General features: G+C 41.8%; 4 protein-coding genes across 10 annotated transcripts; all 4 read left to right on the top strand.

The window, feature by feature from the left end:
- The first annotated feature begins 174 nt into the window (after positions 1–174).
- On the top strand, positions 175–5,364 carry LOC104424301 (SWR1 complex subunit 2). The gene is made up of 11 exons (XM_010036667.3): positions 175–511; positions 647–716; positions 1,173–1,244; positions 1,394–1,437; positions 1,513–1,768; positions 2,570–2,645; positions 2,751–2,870; positions 2,992–3,060; positions 3,675–3,717; positions 4,319–4,384; positions 4,516–5,364. Exons 1-11 carry the CDS (start codon positions 444–446, stop codon positions 4,703–4,705), a joined length of 1,074 nt encoding a protein of 357 aa, XP_010034969.2. The 5' UTR covers positions 175–443; the 3' UTR covers positions 4,706–5,364.
- Positions 5,365–6,177: 813 nt separating this feature from the next.
- On the top strand, positions 6,178–9,966 carry LOC104424299 (TPR repeat-containing protein ZIP4). The gene is made up of 5 exons (XM_010036665.3): positions 6,178–7,559; positions 7,968–8,157; positions 8,241–8,273; positions 8,389–9,009; positions 9,201–9,966. The coding sequence occupies exons 1-5, from the start codon at positions 6,196–6,198 to the stop codon at positions 9,831–9,833; spliced, it is 2,841 nt and encodes a 946-aa protein (XP_010034967.2). The 5' UTR covers positions 6,178–6,195; the 3' UTR covers positions 9,834–9,966.
- Positions 9,967–10,743: 777 nt separating this feature from the next.
- Positions 10,744–16,121, top strand: LOC104424294 (pentatricopeptide repeat-containing protein CRP1, chloroplastic). Of its 6 annotated transcripts, none has more exons than XR_005547797.1 (6): positions 10,747–12,058; positions 13,345–13,497; positions 13,665–13,736; positions 13,854–14,028; positions 14,419–15,135; positions 15,763–16,121. XR_005547797.1 is itself a non-coding variant. In XM_010036662.3 (5 exons), coding segments are annotated over exons 1-5 (1,557 nt in total). In that variant the 5' UTR covers positions 10,748–10,831; the 3' UTR covers positions 14,421–15,274. The 6 variants fall into 6 exon arrangements, 2 of the variants coding, with proteins under 2 accessions (XP_039161373.1, XP_010034964.2); XR_721453.3 differs by having other exon boundaries at positions 10,748–12,058; positions 13,926–14,028; XM_010036662.3 differs by lacking the exon at positions 15,763–16,121 and having other exon boundaries at positions 10,748–12,058; positions 13,926–14,028; positions 14,419–15,274.
- A 2,660-nt stretch (positions 16,122–18,781) lies between these two features.
- LOC104426934 (ankyrin repeat-containing protein NPR4) lies at positions 18,782–22,913 on the top strand. 2 transcript variants are annotated; one of them, XM_018864702.2, is made up of 4 exons: positions 18,782–19,627; positions 19,795–19,914; positions 20,409–20,938; positions 21,901–22,913. In XM_018864702.2, the coding sequence occupies exons 1-4, from the start codon at positions 18,952–18,954 to the stop codon at positions 22,585–22,587; spliced, it is 2,013 nt and encodes a 670-aa protein (XP_018720247.2). In that variant the 5' UTR covers positions 18,782–18,951; the 3' UTR covers positions 22,588–22,913. The 2 variants fall into 2 exon arrangements, with proteins under 2 accessions (XP_018720247.2, XP_018720246.2); XM_018864701.2 differs by having other exon boundaries at positions 21,871–22,913.
- Positions 22,914–23,312: the final 399 nt, after the last annotated feature.

The following is a 23,312-nucleotide window of genomic DNA, read 5'->3' as shown; positions in this document are numbered from 1 at the left end:
TCACCTCATAAACTAGAAGTTACTCTAGCAAGATCTTTTCTAATTTTTTTAGGATTAACATCTTTATAATAAATTTAATCCAAATTAATTAATTAATTTTTTTATTCTCGGTCTACAAATTAGAAGTTATTCCAGCAAGATCTCCCCTATTTTATTTATCTGTATACGTTTCGCGCGTGCTCGGGCAATCCACTCTTCTCTCTCACGTGCCCAGCTCTCAAAGCCCCGCCGCGCAGCGCGATCCCTCCGAGGAGGACGAAGTGCCTACCGGGGCGTACGCGGCGGCGGACAAGAGTCCGTGCTCCTTCCGCCGCCCCTTCTCCTTGAAGTAGAACCCGATTCCTGGTGCGAGCATCGAGCTCAGCCTTTGCACTTTTCACTGCGCTCGCTTGAGCGTGTCCTCGAGTGGGTGAATCCGGGGGAGAGAGAAAGAGTAGAGGCCAATGGAGACCTCTCAAGAGGATGCTCCCGTCTTCCTCGATCGCCGCTCTCGAGCCACGAGAGGAAAGAGGCAAGTCCGGCGGCTCTTGTTTTGGTTTTCCCAGCTAGAGGATTCTTCGTCGATTGATGGAGAGTAACTTCTTTTTTTTTTTTTTTTTTTTTTTTTTTTTTTGGTGAAACCCGTTCGTTTATGATTTTTGCTCAGGATGACCAACTTGCTGGATGACGAAGTCGAGCAGGATGAGCTGTTCTGGAACCAAGAAGCCCTTAAAGATGTATTGCTCGTGAATTCTCTACTTCTCGTGTTAGTCAAAGTTAGAGATATTTGAGTATGCTTGGATTATTCTGCTTAAGCTTTTTGATGGATTGACTATGCCCTGGCACAATTCTGCATGATCCTTAGCTCAAATACTCAGGTCCCTCATATTCACCTTTTCGTGTCCGAGCAATTTCTGTGCTAGAGCATTTCGCTCTATTTGTCTAAGGTTTTCTTGGGAGGTTGTCAATGTTCACCTGATCGATCCCTTGGCCTAATTCCTACTTACTACTCAGGCCGCTGTAAAGAAAAAGATAGCCTTCGCATTGTTATCCTTGTTTAGCTGAAATGTTTTCATCCGGGCACGCTATTAGGCTAAATGTATGAGTTAGATCGATATTCTAGCAATTCTGCATTATGGTAATCTTTTGATGATAACATAGCTGTTGATGCTATGGTCTGTTGTTTTTATCAGGAAGAGAATGATGATAATTATGAAGAGGAGCCTGAAGTCGCGGATGTATTTGACAGCGACTTTGATGAAGATGTGAGTGCTTTTGCAATGTTGTCTTGCTTCCATTTCAGAAAACTTTTGCCATAATCTATCTGGTATCTGCATAAGCAGCTGTTATCAATTTGATCTTTTTATTGACGCTCCAAAACTTTAGAACCTTTCTGACCTACTGGTGCTCTTAGGAGCCTGATCCTGATGAAGAAATTGCTGATGATGGGGCTGAGAGGTCAGTATATTTTTTTAAACTAGATATTTTTTGCATAGTTGTCAGCTTGGATGACCTTGAGGTCTCACAAAACAGGGAGCGTCCGAAGAAGCGGTTAATCTATCCAGGAAAGACTGCAAAAAAGAAGAAAAAGAAACAGAAAGTTCTTACAAAATTGGAGGAAACTCCCAAGGTTGAGAAGCCTTCTCAACAGTCTGCTCACAACGAGAGCCATGACGTGTCCGATGAGGTAGAAGTTGAGAGAACGGTGAGAAAGTCTACAAGAACTGCGGTGATTGTTAGACAGGCAGAGAGAGATGCAATACGTGCTGCTTCGCAAGCAACGATGAAGGTTTGCTTAATTCTTCTTTGACCATTTTCGGTTGTAGTTATGTACGAAGAACTGCTTCATGTTTCAATGGTGTGCAGGTGATGCTAATAAATGGACAGCTATGCATGATTTATAGCTTATAGTTTTCTCAAGAATACTGAAAGATTCGGTTGGGTGTCTTTTTTTTTTTTAAATTATTATTGTTGTTAATTTCATTCTGCCTGTATAGCTGCTAAAGAACCTCCTGGCACTCTAGTCGCTGTAGAAAATATCTGGTTTATAATTGTTGTAAGGAGTAGTTTCATCTTTAGTGTGCTCTCTTTGAACAGTCCGCTGTTTTTAATTGAAGATTCTTGTAGAATTATTATCAGATGCCAGAGAACTTTCTAATACAATCACCACATGAGATAGTATTTTTCAAATTCCCCTGATCTGGAACGATTTAACCACAATTTGGGAGCTGTTTAGGTATAGTAATGGCTCTTCCTAACATGGACTTGGTTTTTGTTCATTATGACACGCAGAGATCTTATCTTCATGGATAGTAGCTGATATGAATGATTCTGAACATCATTCTGAAAGTCGATGAGTGCATTGGTGGAGAAATTGTATGTTTGAATAAAAATCCAGTGGAGCATTGTTATTATAATGATAAAATCATGTTAAACAAGTTCTACTCGTGCATCTTTCACAACTCCCCAAGTATACTTTTGACTTCTGCCTTTTATTTTAGCTTAATGCGGTGCTTTTAGTGAAGCAGCTGCTTCCTGTTGAGAGTATGCCATCTCATGGAATGACTTAACTATTTTTTGTTTTTTTAAGCCAATAAAAAGAAAAAAGGAAGGAGAGGAGAAGAGGATGACCCAAGAAGAAATGCTTTTGGAAGCTGCCCAAACAGGTTTCATTTTGTAGACTGAAGTTTAGAGCTAGATGTTTGCATTTATGCAACTTCTGTTTGCCTCACCCTGCATATCTAACTGACTAGCATGCCCCTATTTTGCAGAAATTATGAACTTAAGAAACTTAGAACGTGTGTTGGCAAGGGAGGAAGAAGTTAAGAAAAGAGCGATTGTGCATAAAGCTGTATACAGTGGTCCACAGATAAGATACATCTCTAAAGATGGTAACCTTTGTAGTATCTAGCCCAATTCTGTTCTTTTTTTCTAGTTTCACACCATCTTGGACAATATAGTCTCAAAATTCTTTGGGGGTTCAATTTCTAATTGATATGAATATCATTTCAGGTCTATCATTTCTGGAGTTTACTAAAGAAGTATCTTTTCAGTCTGAGATTCCTACAGCATCTGTTCCATGTATGTTAGCTTTACATTCACCGTCCCATGATTCAGTTTAGTAAGCTTAGATGCTTTGTTTCCACCAGTCAAACATTTGATGTTGAATATTATTGCTGTTTATTTGAATGACATGAAGGTTCAAAAATTAATTTGTTTAAGTGCTTAACACTTGAATTTTTACTTCAGTGAAGTGCTGTGGTCTCATAGTATGATCCGCCCATCAGGGATTTTTGTCTTAAGAGATGAACCTGTTGTTTTCACTCAACAGGGTTGGCTGCTATTTGAAGTCAGAAACCCTGAGTTTGAAGCTAAACATTACATTTTCAGCTAAATATAAGTCATGGCACAGTTGTAGTCATCATGATGCAGAACTTGTATTTGACACAGTATGTGGGATGAAATTATCATGACAAGTGATAAAGAAATCTCTGCACGGTTCACAAAAAGCTTATCTCAGTCGAAGAAAAAGTCCTATTTGAAGTGAAAACATTGCTTAACTATGGAGCATGGACCTTTAGTGGATGATGGTTTGGTATGATGTTGTTAAAGAGGTTGTAGCTGTACATATTGTAATTTGAATCTTTCTCGTCGAGAATGGTGGAAGTTATATTCTCTTTGATTTTGTCTCACAGATCCAGAGAAAGCTGTATGTGCAGTCACAGGATTGCCAGCCAAGTACGAGATTTTCTCCTCTTGATTCTTGCTTCAAATGCATTCTCTAAGATGTTACATCCTCGTTTCCATGGATTTGAGTGGCAGGTTGTGCTTTGTTAGTTAGAGAATCTGAAAAAACAAAGTGAAACTGGAGATGCTTCTTATATGTTTTATAACAATAATGCTTCTAACATGTGTTCTTTTAGCTGTTGCCTAGGAAGTGATGTTTTTCTTGGATTCTCTAGGTTTTATTTTTTAGTCAAATATCAGAAACCAAGTTTTTGCTGTTACTCGGACAAGCCTCGAATGAAAATCAACTTGATACCACAGTGAGGTAGGAGGAAAAGTGCACCATATTAACTTAATACCTAGATGATGGTTTGGTAAATTACCCCACCTTCTGCTCCTCATATCACCAGTTGCCGAAACATTCCAACAACGAGAGTGCCATTTGTTTGATTTTTATGAGTTTAGTTGCATGTTGATTGAGTTGTGGGAGCCTCACCCCTTACTCTAGACTGGGTTATCTTACATCTACATTAGTGGACCTTCGTGAGTGGGTCTATCTGTCTAGAATGCTTGAGAAATATGAGCAGCTGATGCATATATATGGTGTTTACAGATACCGTGATCCAAAAACAGGGCTACCATATGCTACAAAAGAAGCTTTTAAGATTATTCGGGAACGGTATGTGTGTTTGTCCTGTAGTATTACTTTACTTAAACCTGCCAGACATTCTAAGTGCTTCAGGCAATAATACGTCATCGCTACATCGTTCAATGTTATTCACTCATCTTTCTTCTTCCTTTGATCTTTAGTTACTCAGCAGAGACCAGTGGGGTTCAAAATGAGATGAACATGGGTGTATTGTATGATTCTCTATCCGGGAAAGGTTTCTCAGCTAGGCGGAAGAGATCTGAACCTTCAAACAAAGGTGAAACATCCTATTTACGGTACTTGGCTCGGTTTCGCAGCGTACCGTGTCTCGAAATTGATTCATCAGAATAGCTGTTGGGTGCCCTTTTGCTGAGTCTGATGTCCAATATCGACAAGCATCGAGCTCATTCAGAGTTGGGCAGCTGTTTGAGCTTTTTGTAATCTGAAGAAGGGAAGGAACTGAATCCTTCAGAAGCTAGGACGAAGATCAGTGTTCCGCTCATTTGCATTGGAGAAACTGGATCAGTGGATATGCTTGTGCTTTTTCAGACAGGTGAGGAAGGGGGAGAAATCTTCTGTTTGCACTCGAGGAAACTACTGTGCCATCAAATTATTAGATTTCTGTAGGTGTCTGGATTCCTGTTGCAATGGTTTATTTTTTATCCATGAGAGCAGAAAGAATCGAGAACCGGTCTCTCTTCTTGGCTGGTGAGGACTGTAAAGAGCACTCCATTCTGAAAGTAGCCGAGATGTGCTAGAAATTGGACATTGGCATATGTCACACAGCATTGAACATTCCCTCAAGCCGGAAATCCCGACTGGGATTTGCAGTCGCCTTTGCAAAACGTTTGTGTGATCAAGTAAATGTGCCAGATAAATAGACAGATGCCCTTATTAACTCAAACTCTTCGAGGTTCTTCATCGTCTATAAATTGTATATTCATGTGTTTCTTTCTCCTGTCAATTGGATGAAAAGATGACAAGAATGATAAATGGTAGATTTTGTGGTCGATGTGGGTTCATTCGATTATGTTTTCCTGACCCGAACGCCGTGCGACTTGAAAAGGAACAAGCTTTCCGACCCACTGCTTCAACGATCTACTTCTGAGTTCCTAAGCCACAAAGTACCTGTCTAATTGTAACAAAATATGTTTGATGCATACCATTTTTTTTTTGGTGAGCCGGGAACCATTGTGAATGTGACACCTCTGGGATTCAAACCCTCCCTTTCGTGAGGGGGAGAGAGTCCGGCCAGTCTTCTTAAAAATGCCACACACTAGTGGTAATGCATATCATTTTCTTTTGTACTGAATTTTCTCATAAAATCAAATCTCTCTTTCTTTTTAATGAAAAAGTGTATGTTCTAATTAAGGATGTGCAAAATAAACCGCTCGAATTAAAAATCGGATTGGACCGGCTAAATATATATTTTTATTATTTTTAAAAAAATTGGTAAAATGTGAATTAAATACTTGGTTTAGTTTCAAGTAGTGGAAAAATATAATGGCAAAAAGAAAGGAGAAAAAATAAGTAATCAGTTTCACTAGACCATTCGGATCATGATCCGGTCGCCGGTTCCGAATTTTGGAACGAGGAGCCGATGATCCTAGTTTTAGCATGTTGTGCTCGAAAAGCAAAAGGCTCATATCATGGGCTAGCCTGAGCTCCTCTCGGGCCCACTTGTCTGTTTTTACCATATCGCCCTCCGCGAACTGACTGGTGACGTCATACCGTCAGTTCCCTCCAAAATCCTGATCAAGCTATTTTCATCTTCACTTCAAAAGCTCGTACCTCTCTCCGTCCGTCATTTCTCTCCGTCCGGTCCAGAAGAGAAACGGAGGATGAGGATCGCCGAGATCTCGACGCCGGAGCTCCGGCGTGCCCAGCCGGACGCTCAGCCCGATGATCCCCTCACCTCTCAAATCGAGTCTTTAGTCAAACAATTCGAGACCATCCCCGTCACCCACCCCCGTCCCGAGCTCAGTCCCCTCGCCGCCGACCTCCGGCGGTGCCTCTCTCAGCTCGCGGAGCGCGCTCCTTTCCCGAACTCCCTCAAGCTGCACCTATGGAAGCTCAGCTACCGCCTCTGGAACTCCTGCGTCGACCGCTCCAACGCCTCCTCCATCTGCTCCCCCTCCTCCTCCTCCTCCTCCTCCTCCTCCGAGGATCAGGCCAAACTCCGTCACGTCGCCGCCGACATGCTCTCCCTCGCCGGGAGCGCCGCCGGCGTCCCCTCCCCGGAGGTGAAGACCGCCTTCTTCTATCACAAGACCGGCATCATCTGGCATGATCTCAAGAGGTTCGATCTCGCTGCCGATTGCTTCGAGAAAGCCACCGAAATCATCTCCAAAGTCGACGTAGGCACAGTTAAGGACGCAGGACAGAGAAAGCTGTTTTTAGATCTTCAGATCGCGAGGTCGCGCACCGCTTGGGAAGTTTCCGACCAGATTTTGGCGGTGACGCTCTTGAATCGTTCCAAGTGTCTGTTGTTTGGATCGTCCGATCACTACATCGCGTTAGCAAATCAGTACTTGGCGTTTGGCAAGAGCATCTTAGAAACCAATAAAGGCAACGAGGCCCGTTGTTTTAAAGAAGCTCTGAAGCTAATGAACGATTCGTTGGATTTGTGCGAGAAGGCATTCAGTACAGCTAGGATGCGGCAAGAGACGGTGAATCTCAAGGGGCTTAAGTCGAAAATTCTGCGGTTCATCGCGGCCGTACACCTGCAGATGGAAGAGTACGAGAACGTGATAAAGTGTGTTAGGATTTTAAGAGAAAGCGAGGGTGGCGGGGACAACCATCCGAGCTTGCCGGTTTTGGCCATGAAGGCATGGCTAGGATTAGGCAGGCACGATGAGGCAGAGAAGGAGTTGAGGGGCATGGTTGTAAATAAGGGGATTCCGGAGGGGGTTTGGGTCTCGGCTGTGGAGGCGTATTTCCAGTCAGCAGGGACAGCTGGGGCAGAGACTGCCAAGGGAGTGTTTCTGGGGCTCCTCGGGAGGTGCCATGTCAGTGCGGCTGCTGCAGTCACGGTGGTTCATCGGGTGATAGGTGGTACTAGTGGCAGTGGCGGCGATGTGGATGGATCGAGGGTGAGGGCTAAGGTGGTGGCAGAGCTGGTTTCAGATGATAGAGTAATAGCGCTGTTTTCAGGGGATGCCACTGCTAAAGAGAGGAACGCAATGCATGCTCTGCTGTGGAATTGGTTAGTTCTTATACTAATCCTGCCGAGTTGAGGAATACGGTATCTCTTCTCCTAGGCTCAACAGTCAACAGTAGAGGGTCTCAAATTATTAGTCATGAAGCTGACATCAATACAAGAAATGTCATAAATTGATTAAAACTGAGCAATTGTTGCATTGCATCTTTGTGATGCTTTTCTGTTCCGACGGCATTTACAGGATTTTATTTGCAGTCAGTGGGGAGCTCTGAAAGATCTTCCATGAATTAATAATATCTTCACACGCAGCATTTTGTGATTATTTTGTAGCCTAGAGACATAGTTCTGGCTGTACATCTTGTTTGCTTCAAGAAAAGAAAAGTTGAATAGTGAAATTGAATGATTTCAGCTCCATTTTGAATATCTGAAAGTAGCTGATCTACTTCCTTACAGCGCTGCTGGTCATTTCCAATTAAAAGATTATGAAACGAGTGCAGAAATGTTCGAGAAATCTATGCTTTTTCTTCCATGTGACATAGAAGGCAGAGCTGTTCGGGCCAAGGGCTTCAGGGTGTTATGCCTATGCCGTCTAGGTCTCTCTCAGTTGGACCGAGCTGAAGAATACATTAATGAAGCTCACAAGGTATTCAAATTAATTGCCTTTCACCAATTACAACTGCTTACCTAAATAATACTGTTAACATACAATATTTTTTGTTGCTGCAGCTGGAACCGAACATAGCAAGTGCTTTCCTCAAGGTTCTCTACGTCTCTCTCAGACACAGACACACACACACACACACACACACACAGACAAGTCGTATCTGTCTCTCGATCAAGTTCCCTTGTGAATTGACACTTATGATGCGTGCAGTTCAAAGTCTATTTACAGAAGAATGATCACAGTGCTGCAATAAACCAAATTCAAGCGATGACAATCTGCCTTGACTTTGCTCCAGACTTCCTCTTGCTATCAGCACATGAAGCTGTGGCTTGTCATGCGCTCCCTGTAGCTGTTGCCTCTTTATCAAATCTCTTGAACTTCTATGCCTTGGGAAAATCAACAGCAACATCAGAGGTTGTAGTTCTACGTACCTTAATCACAATCCTCTCTCAAGACACGGGAAATGAGCCTGAAGTAGTTAAATTTATAAAACATGCTAATGATCGAGCATCAGAAATCGGGGTTGATTGCTATTTTGGAAAAGACGAGGTTGCACTACGGGAACTGAAATGGTTTGCTGTAACTTCATGGAATTGTGGAACAAGTGCTGGGAAGAAGAAAAATTTTGTGCTGTGTGCTGAATTTCTGAGACTAGCATCTAATTTCTATAGTCTCTTAGTTGACATGCAAGGGGAAGAACACAGCCTCTTGCTGTGCAAATCATTGATTTTTACAGTATGTGCCATGATAGCTTCAGAGAACGAAAGAGAAGCCTCCCTCACTGAGATTGAAGTGAAGCAAGCTTTGGAATTACTCGAAAGAGCAGGAAAGGTGTGATCACACATATAATCTGCATAGCATGGCATTTTGTAATTCAACCTTTTTCCATTTCTCTGTTCAGAGTTTCCAAAAACATCTATTCAGCTTCTCAATTGCATTTTCATGGTTAATGCTGCTTTGATTTCCTGGCTTTTGCTGCTGCATCCTCTGCCCTTCTAACGTTTGTGGATGGATGGATGCAGATACTGAAGTCGCTCTCAACAAGGATGCAACTAAATGATGACAAAGACGCAGCCTTAGAGCCCGACTTGAACTTCATATACACCTTCAGCGCATATAATATACACGGCAGGATCAATGACTCGAGATCCCAACAAATCCTTGTGAAGAATTTTGTCAGCTCGAGGGCATGTACTCCAGGTTACCTCCTCCAAATTGGTCTCGCTGCAGCACAGGGGCCAAGGCCCAACCCTGAGGTAGCCTTTTTGGCTCTGAGCCAGTGCCTCTCACAACTTGTATCTTCCGTCTCACCAGACTACCATAATGTATCTCTCATTGTACGGAAGCTGATAGCTTTAACCAGCATTTACAAGGGCGATACAGACGATGACGCTGTGTATGACGTGTACAAACAAGCTTATCGAATAATGATTGGCTTGAAAGAAGGAGAATACCCAACTGAAGAGGGGAAATGGCTTGTCACAACTGCCTGGAATCGGGCAGCAATTCCAATTCGCGTTGGACAACTTGATGTGGCAAAGAAATGGATGAAGGTAGGGATTGAACTTGCAGGGCTGGTTCCTGGAATGGAGACCTATCGGGCATGCATGGAGGACTTCATCCGAGGATTCGACAAGAAATTTGCACAGCATTAAGACGTTGAAGACAGGACTCAGTGGGTGGGCTATGTATATGTTCATTGCAGATGAGGGGTATACGTAAACCAGAGCACTTCAAACATTGTGGCTGCAAATAGTAGCAGGATCTTAATTTCTCTATTGTTGTCACTCGATTTTTATAATGAAAAAGAAATCGTTTCTGCACGTTTTTGTCCATTCACCTTTCATTTTCAACAGCTTTTCTTTTCCGCTTGCACTCGCATGTGCAAGTTGAATCAGCTGATTTTTTTTGATACGGGTCAGTCTTTTCTTCTCCACGCCATAGGCTGGCCTCCATATGGAATGAGTGAACAACGATTCATCTTCCAATGGCTCAGGCTTCTGTATTCATGTGATGCTTTGTGCTTCCCACCTCATCGCTCGGAAGTGTTCAATCTCCATCCCAGTACGTTGAATGTGTATCATTTTTTAGTACAACAAGACTGCGTCGATTGCTCATCCACGATCTGCGTCGTAAAAAATTTAGTCAAGGAAGTGGCTTGAAATAAGGAAAGACGTTATCTTTGTGAAGTGATGACAGAGATTTTTCAAAAAATTCCGAGTCGGTTGGCATAAAAATCTGCGTCCCTTGCAAAACTTTTGGAGTGAGACATAATTACTCTCTTTTATCCATGATGCCAAAATCCGAAAATTGGGAGTCCGTCGTTGCATAGCAGTGAAGAAATTTTTCCCTATGCGAGTCAGAAATTCAGTCAAGACATTAATCGAACATGCAAGGCGTGAAAATTCATGGGATAGTTTCGATGGACGAAGAGCGGTGCTACGTGGTCGCGTCCAAAAAAACGTCCCAAGGAAAGGAAACCAATAGCTGTGGGCCCAAAATCTCTTTCGACCGTCATCCGATTCGTCAGTCAGATAACCGTTGAAACAGTAACCTGATCCTGTCGCCTGTGCAGCTACAGGGTAAACACCTCTTTACTCTTTCTCATCGGCTCCCCTTCCGAGCTCTAAAGCTCTCCTGATTCGCGACTCTCATGTCGTCTTCCATCTCTCAATCTCCCTCGCGATTCTCGTCCGACGGCTTCGCTCCTTCATCCTCCTTCCCTCCCGCCTCTCTCCGTCGGCGATTCAACAATCTCACCCTCCCCGCTTCGCTTCTCCTCTCGCCCTCACGCAGCGCCCCCAAGGTGCTCGCCGCTTTGCCTCACGGAACCGTCCCTACCTCGACCAGCAGCGATCGCTCCAACGGTTTCGTCACCGGGGAGGAGCCTTCTCCCGAGTCGTTCAATCGCTCCATCCGCGACTGCTGCCGAGCTGGAGACGTCGACGGGGCCATGAGCTCGCTTTCCCGAATGGAGGCGCTGGGGTGTAGGCCCAGCTTCGCGTCTTACGCTTGTTTGATGGAGACTCTCGGGAACTGCGGTCGGACCTTGGAAGCAGAGTCTTTGCTTCTAGAGATGCTGAGCCTGGGGTTTCGGCCCGGCGCGAGGTTGTTCAATATTCTCCTTCGAGGGTTCTTGAGGAAAGGGTCGTTAGGGCTCGCTAACATAGTCTTAGCCGCCATGGAGGACTTGAACGTCCGGAGAGATCGTGAGAGTTATGAGATTCTTTTGGGTTATTACGTTAATGCGGGGCGTCTGGAGGATACTTGGTCTCTTGTTAATGAGATGAGGCTTAGAGGTTTCCAGCTGTCTTCTTTTATTTATGGGAAGGTCATTGGTCTTTACCGGGACAACGGGATGTGGAAGAAGGGGATGGGCATCGTTAGAGAGATAAGGGAGATGGGAATGGTGCTCGATAAGCATATTTATAATGCTGTTATCGATACTTTTGGTAAGCATGGAGAATTGGGTGAGGCTCTGGAGGTTTTCGAAAGGATGAAACAGGAGGGCGTGAGACCAGATGTCATGACTTGGAATTCTTTGATCAGGTGGCATTGTAAGGCTGGTGATCTCTCCAGTGCTCTCGAGTTGTTCAGTGAGATGCAAGAACAGGGGTTGTACCCTGATCCCAAGATTTTCAGTACCTTAATTAGCCGGCTAGCTGAGGAAGGGAAGTGGGACTTGTTAGAGAAAAATTTTGAGAGTATGAGGTGCAGGGGATATGGAGAAAGCGGGACTATATATGCAGTACTGGTTGATATATTTGGGCACTATGGGAAATATCGGGATGCTGAAGAATGTGTTTCTGCTCTCAAGTCTGAAGGTCTACAGCTTTCAGCTAGTTTGTGCTGTGTGTTAGCAAATGCTTATGCTCAACAGGTATACTATTTTCTGCTGTTGTTATTTGCTCGAAGAGCGTTGAGCATCTCTAGTTGCTGTATCTGAGTAATATGATATGCGTTGTTTAGTTTAATTAGGTTGATGGATGCACTAGGGTCCTGGACATGTGTGCACCTCAATCCACATGTATTGAAGCTTTACTGTCATGAAGCATGGATAAGGATGCCGATGGGGGTATATGATAGGAGGACTCATAGCAATAATGGAATGCTGCCTGAGACGCTAATATAAATTTACATAGAAAATGTTTTTAATTGTATTTAAACCTTCAATCTAACTAGAGAGAAGCTTAAAAATTAAAATGAAGTCCATAAATAAAGCTGCCAACTAGTAGGAATAAGTGCATATATTTATTCACGCTATGTATCTAGGTATTAAAGCTTATTCTCTATCCACATGGAATTAGGTATTAATTGCAGTTATTGTGATAAAATATTCCGGCTATGTTTTTCAGACAATAACAGCTTCAGTCTGTATAAGGTCTTACTTCGCCGCTTGTCCCGTGCTCAGATAAGAAGGAGAATAGGAAAGGGAAGAGGAGGGCAGTGCACTGGGTTGCAGCCGACGTTCTTTTTTCTGTTCGAATCTGTAGGAAATGAACTCTATAGATCTTTTAGTATTATATTTTTACATACTTCCCTGACAGATAGCAGCTCCCACATTATGGAAGAAGTATGTATATGGAAAGTAGTCGATAATTGAGATCCCTTCCAAACTATGGTTCTGTTAAAACACGACATAGTTTGTAGTATTTTTCGCCTCATATATGTCTTCCTTGATCAGGATTACCTAAACAAAAATCGCCTCGAAACTTTTTATATATTGTTTTAGTAGAATGGCTAGGTGCAATAGAAAGTAGAAGACATATTATTCTCCTGTTGAAATCGTTCTATACCAGATGGTGATGGAAGCTTCTAAATTGAACAATAAATCTAGTGAAGGTTAACTAATTTGTTAGATCATTAAATAATTGGTGTTTCAGTTGATCTTCAAAGTTTATTATGAGTATAGGGAAATAACAAATTACGTGATCAGGAAATAGTTCAGGTAAACAGGTGAAAGGCTTTGGTTATTCAACAAAGTGAAACAAAATGAACATAAGTTTCACCTTCACTGGAGATTATCCTTTCCTATAAGATAAGCATCACGTGGTGTGTTCTGTTATTGAAGTGGAATGGTGTGAGGAATGTTTGACCACTGATATTTTATTTCGCAAGTAGGAGAACCAATCCTGCTAATTTCTAGATTATGCTTCCTATATGTAGGGACTATGTGAAGATACGGTTAAAGTGCTTCAGCTTATGGAAGCAGAAGGAATTGAACCAAATGTTGTAATGCTAAATGTGTTGATTAATGCGTTCAGTGTTGCTGGAAGACACATGGAGGCTCTTTCTATTTACCACCTTATGAAAGAAAGTGTAAGTTTTCTTGTTCCATGTAATTTCGTTTTGCAGACTATCAAAGTCCAAAACATAGCTTTCTGTTTTATTTTCTTAGCTTATTTGGGACTTTTTTTTCAGTAGTCCTATAACTTTTAAGGATCATCTTGCCTCATTTTCTATTGGCAATGCTGCCACATTTATAGGGTATCTTTCCTGACGTGGTTACCTATTCTACGCTTATGAAGGCATATATCAGAGCTCGGAAATTTGACAAGGCAGTTATATACATATAAATATTCAGATAGTGCAATGTTTCAATCACTGCCTCTAGAAAATGAAGGATAAAGCACAATGCTATTTCTTGCTTGCGCTCAATGAATTTTCTTTTTCAGCTGGAGTGTCTACTGAGGGATAATAGCCTTCTTGTTATGGTGTCTCGTCATCTTCTATCTTGGTGCATTTAGGTTCCTGCGATATACAAGGAAATGGAGGCCAGCGGATGCTCTCCAGATCGGAAGGCCAGAGTTATGTTAGAAACTGCGTTGATGGAACTCAAACAGAAGCACTGTAAGTGAATCTGATATCTATGGATTACTGAGATTCAGAGGCCTTTTAAAGTTTTATAAAGTTAGTGTGCAAAACATGTGATAAACTAACTCTTCCTTATTATATAATATATTCCTAAGAGGGCCAAAACTCTGCACTAGAAACAAGAGTTTAGTCTAATGATGGTTCACTCTTATTAACATCCGAAAAATCTTTGTACGTCCATATTCCCTCTTGCCATCTTACCAAATAAAAGAAAGCATACTTTGTAGCTTTGAAGGTAATAGGATCTGTTCTCTTCCTGTGTTTTTCATTATGATTTTTTGAAATATGCTGCAACTAATTTCTGACATCATTTTACTAAATTAATGAACTGAATTAATTTGTTATCCTTTCCTTGGTGTCTGACAGGACTTATATTTGTGTGAAGATAAATGATGTTTTTGCCTAATGCTTTGATGTCTGATCTCTCTGGAAACATGACTGCGAGCGAAATTATTGAAGCCTAATACATGCCTGATCCAGGTCAGAGAGAATGTCTAAGGGCATGCATTCCATAATTGGCACTTGGCAGTAGTGCCTTTCTCAGCGAAATAGTATTTGGGTCACTGCTGTTTGGGTCTGGATGGAGCATTGCAGTTCCCTATGTGCACATATTGCTCAATGGGCTGAGAAGAAATTGAAGTGAATCAACTTGAAGAATGTTGGATCAGATGTTCTATATGGGGGAAGTGGTTGCAGGGAGGAATGATATGGGTGCACTCATGAAAATGTATTCAGCTGGTCATGGTCTCTGACAGCACTGTCATTTGAAGGGTCACATTGACAGCATCCAATATCATGACCAGGAAGTAGCTACTGGGTCAACTTAATTTGACCTTACTCTGTACAGTACTGCTGTAGATAATTTTAATTGACGCAATCTTCTGCAACCAGGAAGGCAATCCCAACTTGCGAGATTATTGATCTCGAGACAGTTGCGATGAAAGTGTCTTTCGAGTGAAATTGCAAGCTGGAAGATGTTGAAAGGCTAATCAGAAATAGAAAGACTCAGCAATAGTCATGGCTTCTCCATCTCCTCTCAACCAATCATCGGTATCATCACCTATAACAAGAGACTGAAACAAGGTATCCAGAGAGGTCATTCTCTTATGTACATAGATTGTGAGATATATTTGCATTCTTACTTTGCCTTGAGATTTTGGTTTGCTGATACAATTTTGCACTTCAGCTGCTGCCATAGTGTAGAGATGTTATGATTCTCTTACTTGTTCCCATCGACATAATAGTCATTCAAACTATTGAATGATTAAAATGCAAATTGACAATAAACATATTAGTTAGCAATTTCAGGGAAATTTTTATCGGCAGACATGAGTATTTAAGTAAATTAAAAATGTTAAGGGTTTAACACATATCTAGGGCTGCCCCGGAGCATGTGGGAGGAAGAGACTAAGGCTCGTCTGCTTCGCAGAGAATGATTTGGAAAACTATTTTCCTAAAAATGATCACTTGTATCATTTGCAAAAATGAACAAACAAAAAGTATTTTTATTGTCCAGAATTATTGTCGATAATGTGAACATTTTTCATTGACTAATTATTTCAAGCGATATAATTGATTATTTTTAAGAGAATAGTTTTTCAAATCATTCACTTTCAGCAACATAAACGGAGCCCAAAGAAAAGATGCCTTTCTCTTAGGTCCCTTTTGCTTTCTTCATGACTGCGGGTTTCTGGTTTGTATTGTAAGCAGGAAGAAGGCACGGCCTTAAATTTCAAGACGTGAAGACTTCATCAGGTGGAAAATTTCATGACAATGCCCATACCTTGTTTGTGTGACCTGATTAACAACGATAGACAAATTAGCATTGGGCTATCTGAATGATAGTGAACTTTGTTGAGTCTAACGAGGTCGTGCACGCAGCGAGAGTGTTTCCTTATTCCAGTCTGTTAGCGATGCTTAGTCTCTCTGGAGCTTGTTTGTGAAAATATTGCTAATCTAGTTTGCATTACTTGTCTTTAGGAGGTGATCATAGATTCATTTTTATGATCTTTTGGACTAGTTTCCCTGCTTCTGCTTCATTCACGGTAAATGATGCTGGACTGTCATGACCTCTCTCTCTCTCTCTCTCTCTCTATATATATATAGGAATCATAAAGTAGTGGAATCTCTGAAGAGACCAAGGCTTTATCCCTGAGATCATTGGACCAATTTCCTCTGTGGTCGACTTGTAATCATTCGATTTGTGAACGTTACTACCGTGTGACAGTGAGATGCTTTAGCTTCGCCTGAATAACGTGGTTGCTTTGCTCTGCGTGTTTGACGGGGCTAAATTTATTTCCATCCGCAATGTCTGGTGGGAAATACCGCCTATTGTGAACTGCCTCCGGGTCAAGATCATGGGGAACGACTGGAAAGGGACCACTAAGGTTTTGTCGTGGTGAACCTACTTTTTCTCGAGTCTTGAATTATTACAAAATGTTCAACTGGGCCCTTCGATTTTTTTTTTTTTTAATGTAACTAAGTCATAAAATATGCATGTTTTGTTGTCTAAATTGGCTTGAGGTGTCACGTAATATGGCATCCTACGTGGCAATTAAATTATAAAATTAAAGATTTACAAAATTAAAAATCTGGCAAAAGGAGGAAAAAAACCCAAACAAAGGAGAAGCTAAGGACGGTGGGAGCTACGATTGGCAGTGCCGCTACAACCCAGGCGCCGACGAGGGAAGACGACCGGCGAGGGGGCTGTCACACCTTGCGACTCAGGCGAACCAAGCGTTGCCCTTGCCGCCACCTTGGCATGCTGCGTCCGAGTCGGGCAAGGTCGCAAACGCAAGTCTCGCTCAAATCTACAGCAACAGGACAGCCCTTCCTAGGCCATGTCGTCGAAGAAGATTGAAGAGGTGGACGGTGCTCAACAGCGAGGTGGTGGAGCTTGCGAAGCTCAGGGACCTGGAAAGGCGCGTGTAAACGACAGCATGTTGTAGAAGACAAAAAAAAAAAAAAAAAATCTCCGGCTTCTCCAAAAGCTTTGTGAACGAGTGAAGAAATTTCAGGCAAAGCTAGCCGCAGATCTCCAGAAGCAATTTCATGAATTAATTTTCTTTTTTTTAGATGGTTGACGGAGATAAATGCAAGCGGAATGATTTTTGTGTTTATTTTTATTTTTATTTTTCTTCCAGATTGTTATATATCTAGAATTTTGGAAACAATTGTTTATTTTTATAATTGCCATGCGACGTGCCACATAACGTGACATTTCAGCATTTAATGGCCAGGACCGTATCTTGGTCTATAGTTTCAACAAAAGAAGCAATTTGAACGAAGAAAACATACAATTTTGGGACTCAATTTCATTAAACAGTTGAGGGATCTAAACGGACATATTCCAATAATTCAGCACCTTTGTTGCCTTTTCAGTTTTTTTTTTCTATTTATTTCGTGAAAAATGAATAAGTTAACAAATATTTATTAAAAATAATACTTGTACTGACACACCGCTTACAAAAATAAACAAAAGAAAAATATAATCAAAATATTTAGACATAAACTGATGCCATTAATGAAGCTTTTTCGAATGATTAATTATTTCATACGATAAAAGCGATCATTTTTAAGAAAATATTTTTAAAATCATTAAATTTTAGCGAAACAAACCAACCCTCAGCGTATGAAGATTTATGAGGAAATGACAGAAAAATTTTCAGTTTTCCATCACAATCTGCATTCTCAACTCCTTTCGGTCTATCAAAATGACGCCGGTCATCCTAAGATACAATGAAATTGTCGAAGAGGAAGACCATTCATGGCAGAAAAGAAAGAAGTGTTTGGTCAATTCTAATTGTCTGTCCACGTGAATCATTGCGTGGATATTAATTTTCTCATAAATTTCGGTATTGTTAATTTAATTATAATTTTTGCGTGAAATTCCAATATATGTCAATGAAGTAATTGAACATCTACGTGTGGACAGGCCTTCTTTGGTTAGACATTAAGTTCTGAGACAAGAATGAAGTCTTTAGTCACACATCTAGTTGGCTAAATTTTCTAGGCAAAAATTCTATAGTATCTTTTAGGGTAGGTAAAAACGACTTAAAAAGAGTTTCGAGTCAAATAACCTATCGTGGTCAAATCAGTATGAGTCATGTAAAAAGTAAAGTAGTGCACTATATAATAATAATAATTAGAGAAATGATTAGGTGACAGTTTATACATATTATTTTTATAATAATTCAAAGACTATTATATTTTTTAAAAAAAACCCTAATAATAATAACCTAGGCGTGTCAAAATAGGCTTTGGTGCCCCTAAAACACATCGGTCCAACGACGAATAATATAATATGACTGATGTGGTCTTGTGCCGATTGAGATTCTGATATATGGGAAGGAGATTCACGTAGGATATTCCTTCCCAGTCCTTACAAAGCTGCTGAGAATTATGATTAGTGGATACATCGTGGGTCTTTCGTTAAAATTACTCGGCTTCCTGGGAATACCATATGACTACCACTTTCTTTCTTCCTTCTTTCGTCGACATTAATGAAAAGTCATCATGGAAACAGATGAGAAAATGTCCATTTGTTTTTTTTAACTTATGGCCTTGTGATGGTATCCAACTGAACCTTCAAAATGGAGTAAAAAATATTATCTTTTGACGTGGGCACGGGGTTGACGCAGGGGTCTTCGAAACGACGGGGAACAAACAAAGGGTTCTTTTCTAGTCCCTGAAGTGGACGTCAACGTAGTCTCTCTCTCTCTCTCTCTCTCCCTCTCAAGAACAAGTTAATGAGGCTAGTATGGAGGAGGAAAGAGTCCACTTCTCGAACATCCTGCTCCCTATTTTAAGCGCGTTCGGCTCTGCAAACATGCCTCTCCTTTCCAGCTTTTCGTATGCTTTTCTTGTTTTGGGTTGACGTGAGTCACGCGTCTTCGCAAGATGTGTTTTCAGAAGGCCACCGAGTTCGAGTCCGATTCACCCATTAAGTCCATGGATCGGGATCTATACCTGGCAGCATCCACGGGGGACTCGGACTTTATCAAACGATTGATCACAGACGAAACTGGGTATTGCCTAACCCAGGTCACCCCACAACGCAACAGCCTCCTTCACATCGCCATCACCTCTCAACAAACTGAGCTCGTCCGGACCTTGATCCGCCGGCTATGCCCCTGCCTTTTACCCCACCAGAACTCGCATGGCGACACTCCTCTCCATGTTGCGGCCAAGATGGGTTGCTTGGAGATCGTTCGACTCCTCGTTGACGATGGAGTGCCCGCGCACCGAGCACGCGAGATGAGTAACTATTATGATCCGAGCCCCGATGACCTGAGTCTCTTGAGGAAGGTGAACGGGTGTGGGGATTCGCCTTTGCATTTGGCCGTGAGGAGCGGCCACATTGATGTAGTGGAGTTGCTGGTGAAAGCCGATTCCCAACTCATGTACATCGATAATAAGGTAGGCGAGAGTCCAGTTTTCATGGCCGTTGAAGCCGGGTTCTTCGATATTGCTCGTTGCATGATCTTGCAGATGTCGTCATCACCATCATCGCCCCACTATAAAGGCGCGAATGGGCTAACCGCTCTTCATGCCGCCTTGATTCGCACCCATCACGGTAGGTTAATGATTCTTTTTTTGGTAAATAGGTTAATGATCTTTTTCATCTGCAAAAAAGGACTATGACTTTTTCCACACGAGCCTTGCGCATGATAGAATTGTTCATGATGAAATCTTAATATCATCAGTTTGGCTTATCGTTAATAAGTATGTGCCTTGTTTCAGGTCGAGCTCTAGAAAGCCATGTCCCTGATTTGTCATTGGAAAACATAAGGCGCATCATGCGGGATGGGCTGCTTAGCTTATACGACGGACTCGCAGGGAGATTTCAATCCTGTCAAATTGGTAAGATTAGTCCTTTTCTGATAGACAATCACCACATATTTCCATCAACTAAGCTACTTCATGGGTCATCACGCGGTGGTAGATTATAAATTTGTAATTCATTGGACATGCACTATCGAGTCACCCTTACCATTTAAAAAGGAAAAAATGAAGATGAGGAGAAAGAGGGAGGCAAGAGACGGGAAAATGATATTTATTCTCCTGTTTCAATTATTAGGTTTTGAGTCTGTCCATCCTCAAGAGAAGCCCATTGATCAACCGGAATTGACTCCACGAAACGAGTCATTTTATTTAATTTGGAGAAAATTCATTCCTCTAACATCTCGACAACTTCCCAGAAGATAGCAGGGAAATTTACCATATCTAACGACTTTTTCTCCATTCTAACTTAGACAAAAGTTTGCCTTTCCCTTTTCTTGTTTTGTCTCTAGTATCCCCCATAGTGCGTGTGTTTGTATTCTAACGATCTCTCACCAAACTCAAATGTTTTCTAGATATCATAAAGGTGCTTGTGAACAAGTGGCCACTAATAGTGACAGAAGCGGACGAGTACGGACGGACCCCACTTCATTACGCTGCGCATCTGGGTCATCTTGAAGCAACAAAGCACCTTCTTGAAATGAACTGTTCAGTCGCTTATATACCTAACAAAGAAGGGATGTGCGCCTTTCACGTGGCGGCCAAACAAGGGCATGTTAAAATCATGGACGAGCTCATTGATCACTGCCCGGACGTTCACGAACTGCACGACGAAAAAGGCAGGACGGCTCTTCACGTGGCCGTGGTGAGCGGGAGAACGAGGGTCGTGAAATATATACTCGGGAATAAGAAGTTTCAAGAGCTCATCAATATTCCTGACGAAGAAGGGAACACGCCTTTGCATTTGGCTGCTAATTGTGGGAAAGATGAGATTTTGATGACACTCACTTATGACAGAAGAGTTGACAAGAAGGCCGTGAACAAGCAACACTGCAAGGCCATTGACATCCTTCACTACAATCCTTCTCTTGGAGAGCTCGTGAAGGTGTGTGCTACAATTTCTTGCTTTTGTAATTACCATCTGATTTCTCACATATTTATTCCAATAAATAAATAAATAAAAAACTATCTTTATCAAGCTATTCTTCCATTTACACATGGATGTACACAACTTGCGACGAGCCTTTCAGGTACATGATCTCATGAAGAAAATCACCATGATCGGCCCCACCACTATACCGACAAGACCGCACAAACTTTGCTTCATATGTCACTTTAGCATGGTCTACCCAATCAAGTGATGTTAATTAAAAGGGATAGAACTTGTTACAAAAGTGTATTTGAGTTCTAAAACTTTTAAAAAGTGTAACTAAATCATAATACTTGTTACAAAAATACAATTGAATCATAAAATTATTAAAAAGTGTAATCGCATCATAAAATTTATCAAATTGATTTAATCAAGTCCTTTCGTTGTTTTCATATCTTAAAAGTTTTAGGACTCAATTGCACATTCATGACAAATTTTAAGACTTTATTACACTTTTTGAAAGGTTTATGACTCGATTACACTTTCGGAAAAGTTTTAGGATATGTTTGTACTTTTTGAAAGTTTTATGATTCGATTACAATTTCGTAACGAGTTTTATGATTTATAATGTACTTATCCATATTAATAAGATCATCTTATACGTGACTAGAACATGTTCTACCCTGGTCTACCCTGCATCAAGTGTTTTTAATATGTAAGACCAGTGGTAGTAGTGTACTGTGTGTTGTTTGATTGCTACCATAATGTAACGACTTAGTCATAAAGCCCGTGTCAGTTATAAAGCCAGTTTAATGGAAGTTTTCCATGCATGGCAAGAGGAGAACGATGAGAAAACTGGGTGATGTAGCATTTAGTCTATCTTTGAAGAAATAAGTAATATCTATGTGTGAGTATATTGTATGGGAAAACTGATGAATGTTATCTAGCCGATGTTTGGATTGCGGGACCTGTCGCAGACTAGGATAATGAAGAAGATGGAGAGAGCTGGCAGCCGACAAAGCTTGAAATTAGTGATCCGGGACGAGGCAGACACAAGAAGGTATGATCCTTACAGTGAGAATAACGATGTGAAAGCTGGAGATTTATCCGGAAGTAACAGCTTCAGCGAGCGAGACGTTTTGCTTCGCCTCTACAGTGACAGATCGTCACTCGAAAGGTCCACATCTGGCATGACGTCATTGAGCGACAACTCCTTCAGATCAATCCGTCTAAAGGGTATATCGGGGACTCATCTGCTAGTGGCGACACTCATAGCAACGGTCACTTTTACGGCCGGTTTAGCTGTTCCGGGAGGTTATAAAGATCGAGGAAGTGGCAGTGACGATCCAGGAAGTGACGACGGCACCGCGGCACTAGTATCTAGAGCTGCCTTCAGAATTTTCCTGATTGCAAATGCCCTCGCCTTCTACTGCTCCACTCTTTCGGTGTTTCTTCACTTCTTGACATCAGTGGAGCACAACTTCCACCTCCTTCTCCGCTTCACGAAATTTGCAGCCGTGCTTACATATATCTCAATACTAGCTCTGATGATAGCGTTCACGTCGGGGATACGCGCGATATTGCCAGGGTGGGACGCTTTTTCCACAGCTACTGTGGCAATTGGTTGCTGCTTTGTTGTTGTCTGCCTATTTGGATTCATATGATGTTGGCATTGTAAGAAGCTTCATTCGAGTCGACTTCTTGACGTGAAGTAGTTAGTGGCTACTTCAATGTAGTCAAGACAGCTACATCAGGAGGGAAGGGGGGGAAAAGTATCTTAAATTGAGAATCAAGCAAAGAAATATTAGAGGGTCTCTGTCTGGTTTACACGAAGTTCATCCTTAAGACGACCAGAGCGGCAGCCCCTTTGGACAATGGCTTCCTGAATTGCTATTTTCTCTCTCTGTAAATACTTTCGAGTGTAGAATAGATAGAACCTGCTAGAATGTGTACAGTTGCAATGGTCAATAACGGTTCAGCGCGCTAAGAATCCCCAGTCTCTCGTTTGCAATTTCGCTAGGGTCTTTCTACTTTCCTTTCTTCCCCTGAAGATTGCTGGGTTCTTCAGTCGGACAACAATAACCGACTTTTGCGGGTCTTGCTGGTCTTTGGGCCGATAGCATAACAGATAATGACCACGCGTTGAGCCGATGACCGACAGTTGCGAGGCAAAATTTAGTAGAACACGAGATTTGATCATACAGGTCCCGTTATCACAGTCATCGGAGTGGGATTTTCAATACGGGTCGACCTACACCCATGGAGAAGTGTGCTGGATGAAGCATGTCAAGCCCACACCAGGCCATATTTTGATCCCAAAAGGGCTCAGAATAATCGGGCAAATTTGATGATTTGGCCCTTGTCATCCCACATAAAATTTGAGGATGCG

The sequence above is a fragment of the Eucalyptus grandis genome, chromosome 11, assembly GCF_016545825.1.
Source record: "Eucalyptus grandis isolate ANBG69807.140 chromosome 11, ASM1654582v1, whole genome shotgun sequence".
NCBI lineage: Eukaryota > Viridiplantae > Streptophyta > Magnoliopsida > Myrtales > Myrtaceae > Eucalyptus > Eucalyptus grandis.
The sequence above is the reverse complement of the archived record's forward strand: the minus strand, read 5'-3'. Positions and strand labels throughout refer to the sequence as shown.

Bases quoted from the DNA above. Each gene is read 5' to 3' on its own strand.
- LOC104426934 (XM_018864701.2), top strand. From the start codon at position 18,952: ATGTGTTTTCAGAAGGCCACCGAGTTCGAGTCCGATTCACCCATTAAG. The intron at 19,628-19,794 runs GTAGGTTAATGA...GCCTTGTTTCAG, and splicing joins CTTGATTCGCACCCATCACG to GTCGAGCTCTAGAAAGCCAT. The intron at 20,939-21,870 runs GTGTGTGCTACA...AATGTTATCTAG, and splicing joins CTCTTGGAGAGCTCGTGAAG to CCGATGTTTGGATTGCGGGA.
- LOC104424294 (XM_010036662.3), top strand. From the start codon at position 10,832: ATGTCGTCTTCCATCTCTCAATCTCCCTCGCGATTCTCGTCCGACGGC. The intron at 12,059-13,344 runs GTATACTATTTT...TCCTATATGTAG, and splicing joins CAAATGCTTATGCTCAACAG to GGACTATGTGAAGATACGGT. The intron at 13,498-13,664 runs GTAAGTTTTCTT...CCACATTTATAG, and splicing joins ACCACCTTATGAAAGAAAGT to GGTATCTTTCCTGACGTGGT.
- LOC104424301 (XM_010036667.3), top strand. From the start codon at position 444: ATGGAGACCTCTCAAGAGGATGCTCCCGTCTTCCTCGATCGCCGCTCT. The intron at 1,245-1,393 runs GTGAGTGCTTTT...TGGTGCTCTTAG, and splicing joins ACAGCGACTTTGATGAAGAT to GAGCCTGATCCTGATGAAGA. The intron at 1,769-2,569 runs GTTTGCTTAATT...TGTTTTTTTAAG, and splicing joins CTTCGCAAGCAACGATGAAG to CCAATAAAAAGAAAAAAGGA.
- LOC104424299 (XM_010036665.3), top strand. From the start codon at position 6,196: ATGAGGATCGCCGAGATCTCGACGCCGGAGCTCCGGCGTGCCCAGCCG. The intron at 7,560-7,967 runs GTTAGTTCTTAT...ACTTCCTTACAG, and splicing joins CATGCTCTGCTGTGGAATTG to CGCTGCTGGTCATTTCCAAT. The intron at 9,010-9,200 runs GTGTGATCACAC...GGATGGATGCAG, and splicing joins TACTCGAAAGAGCAGGAAAG to ATACTGAAGTCGCTCTCAAC.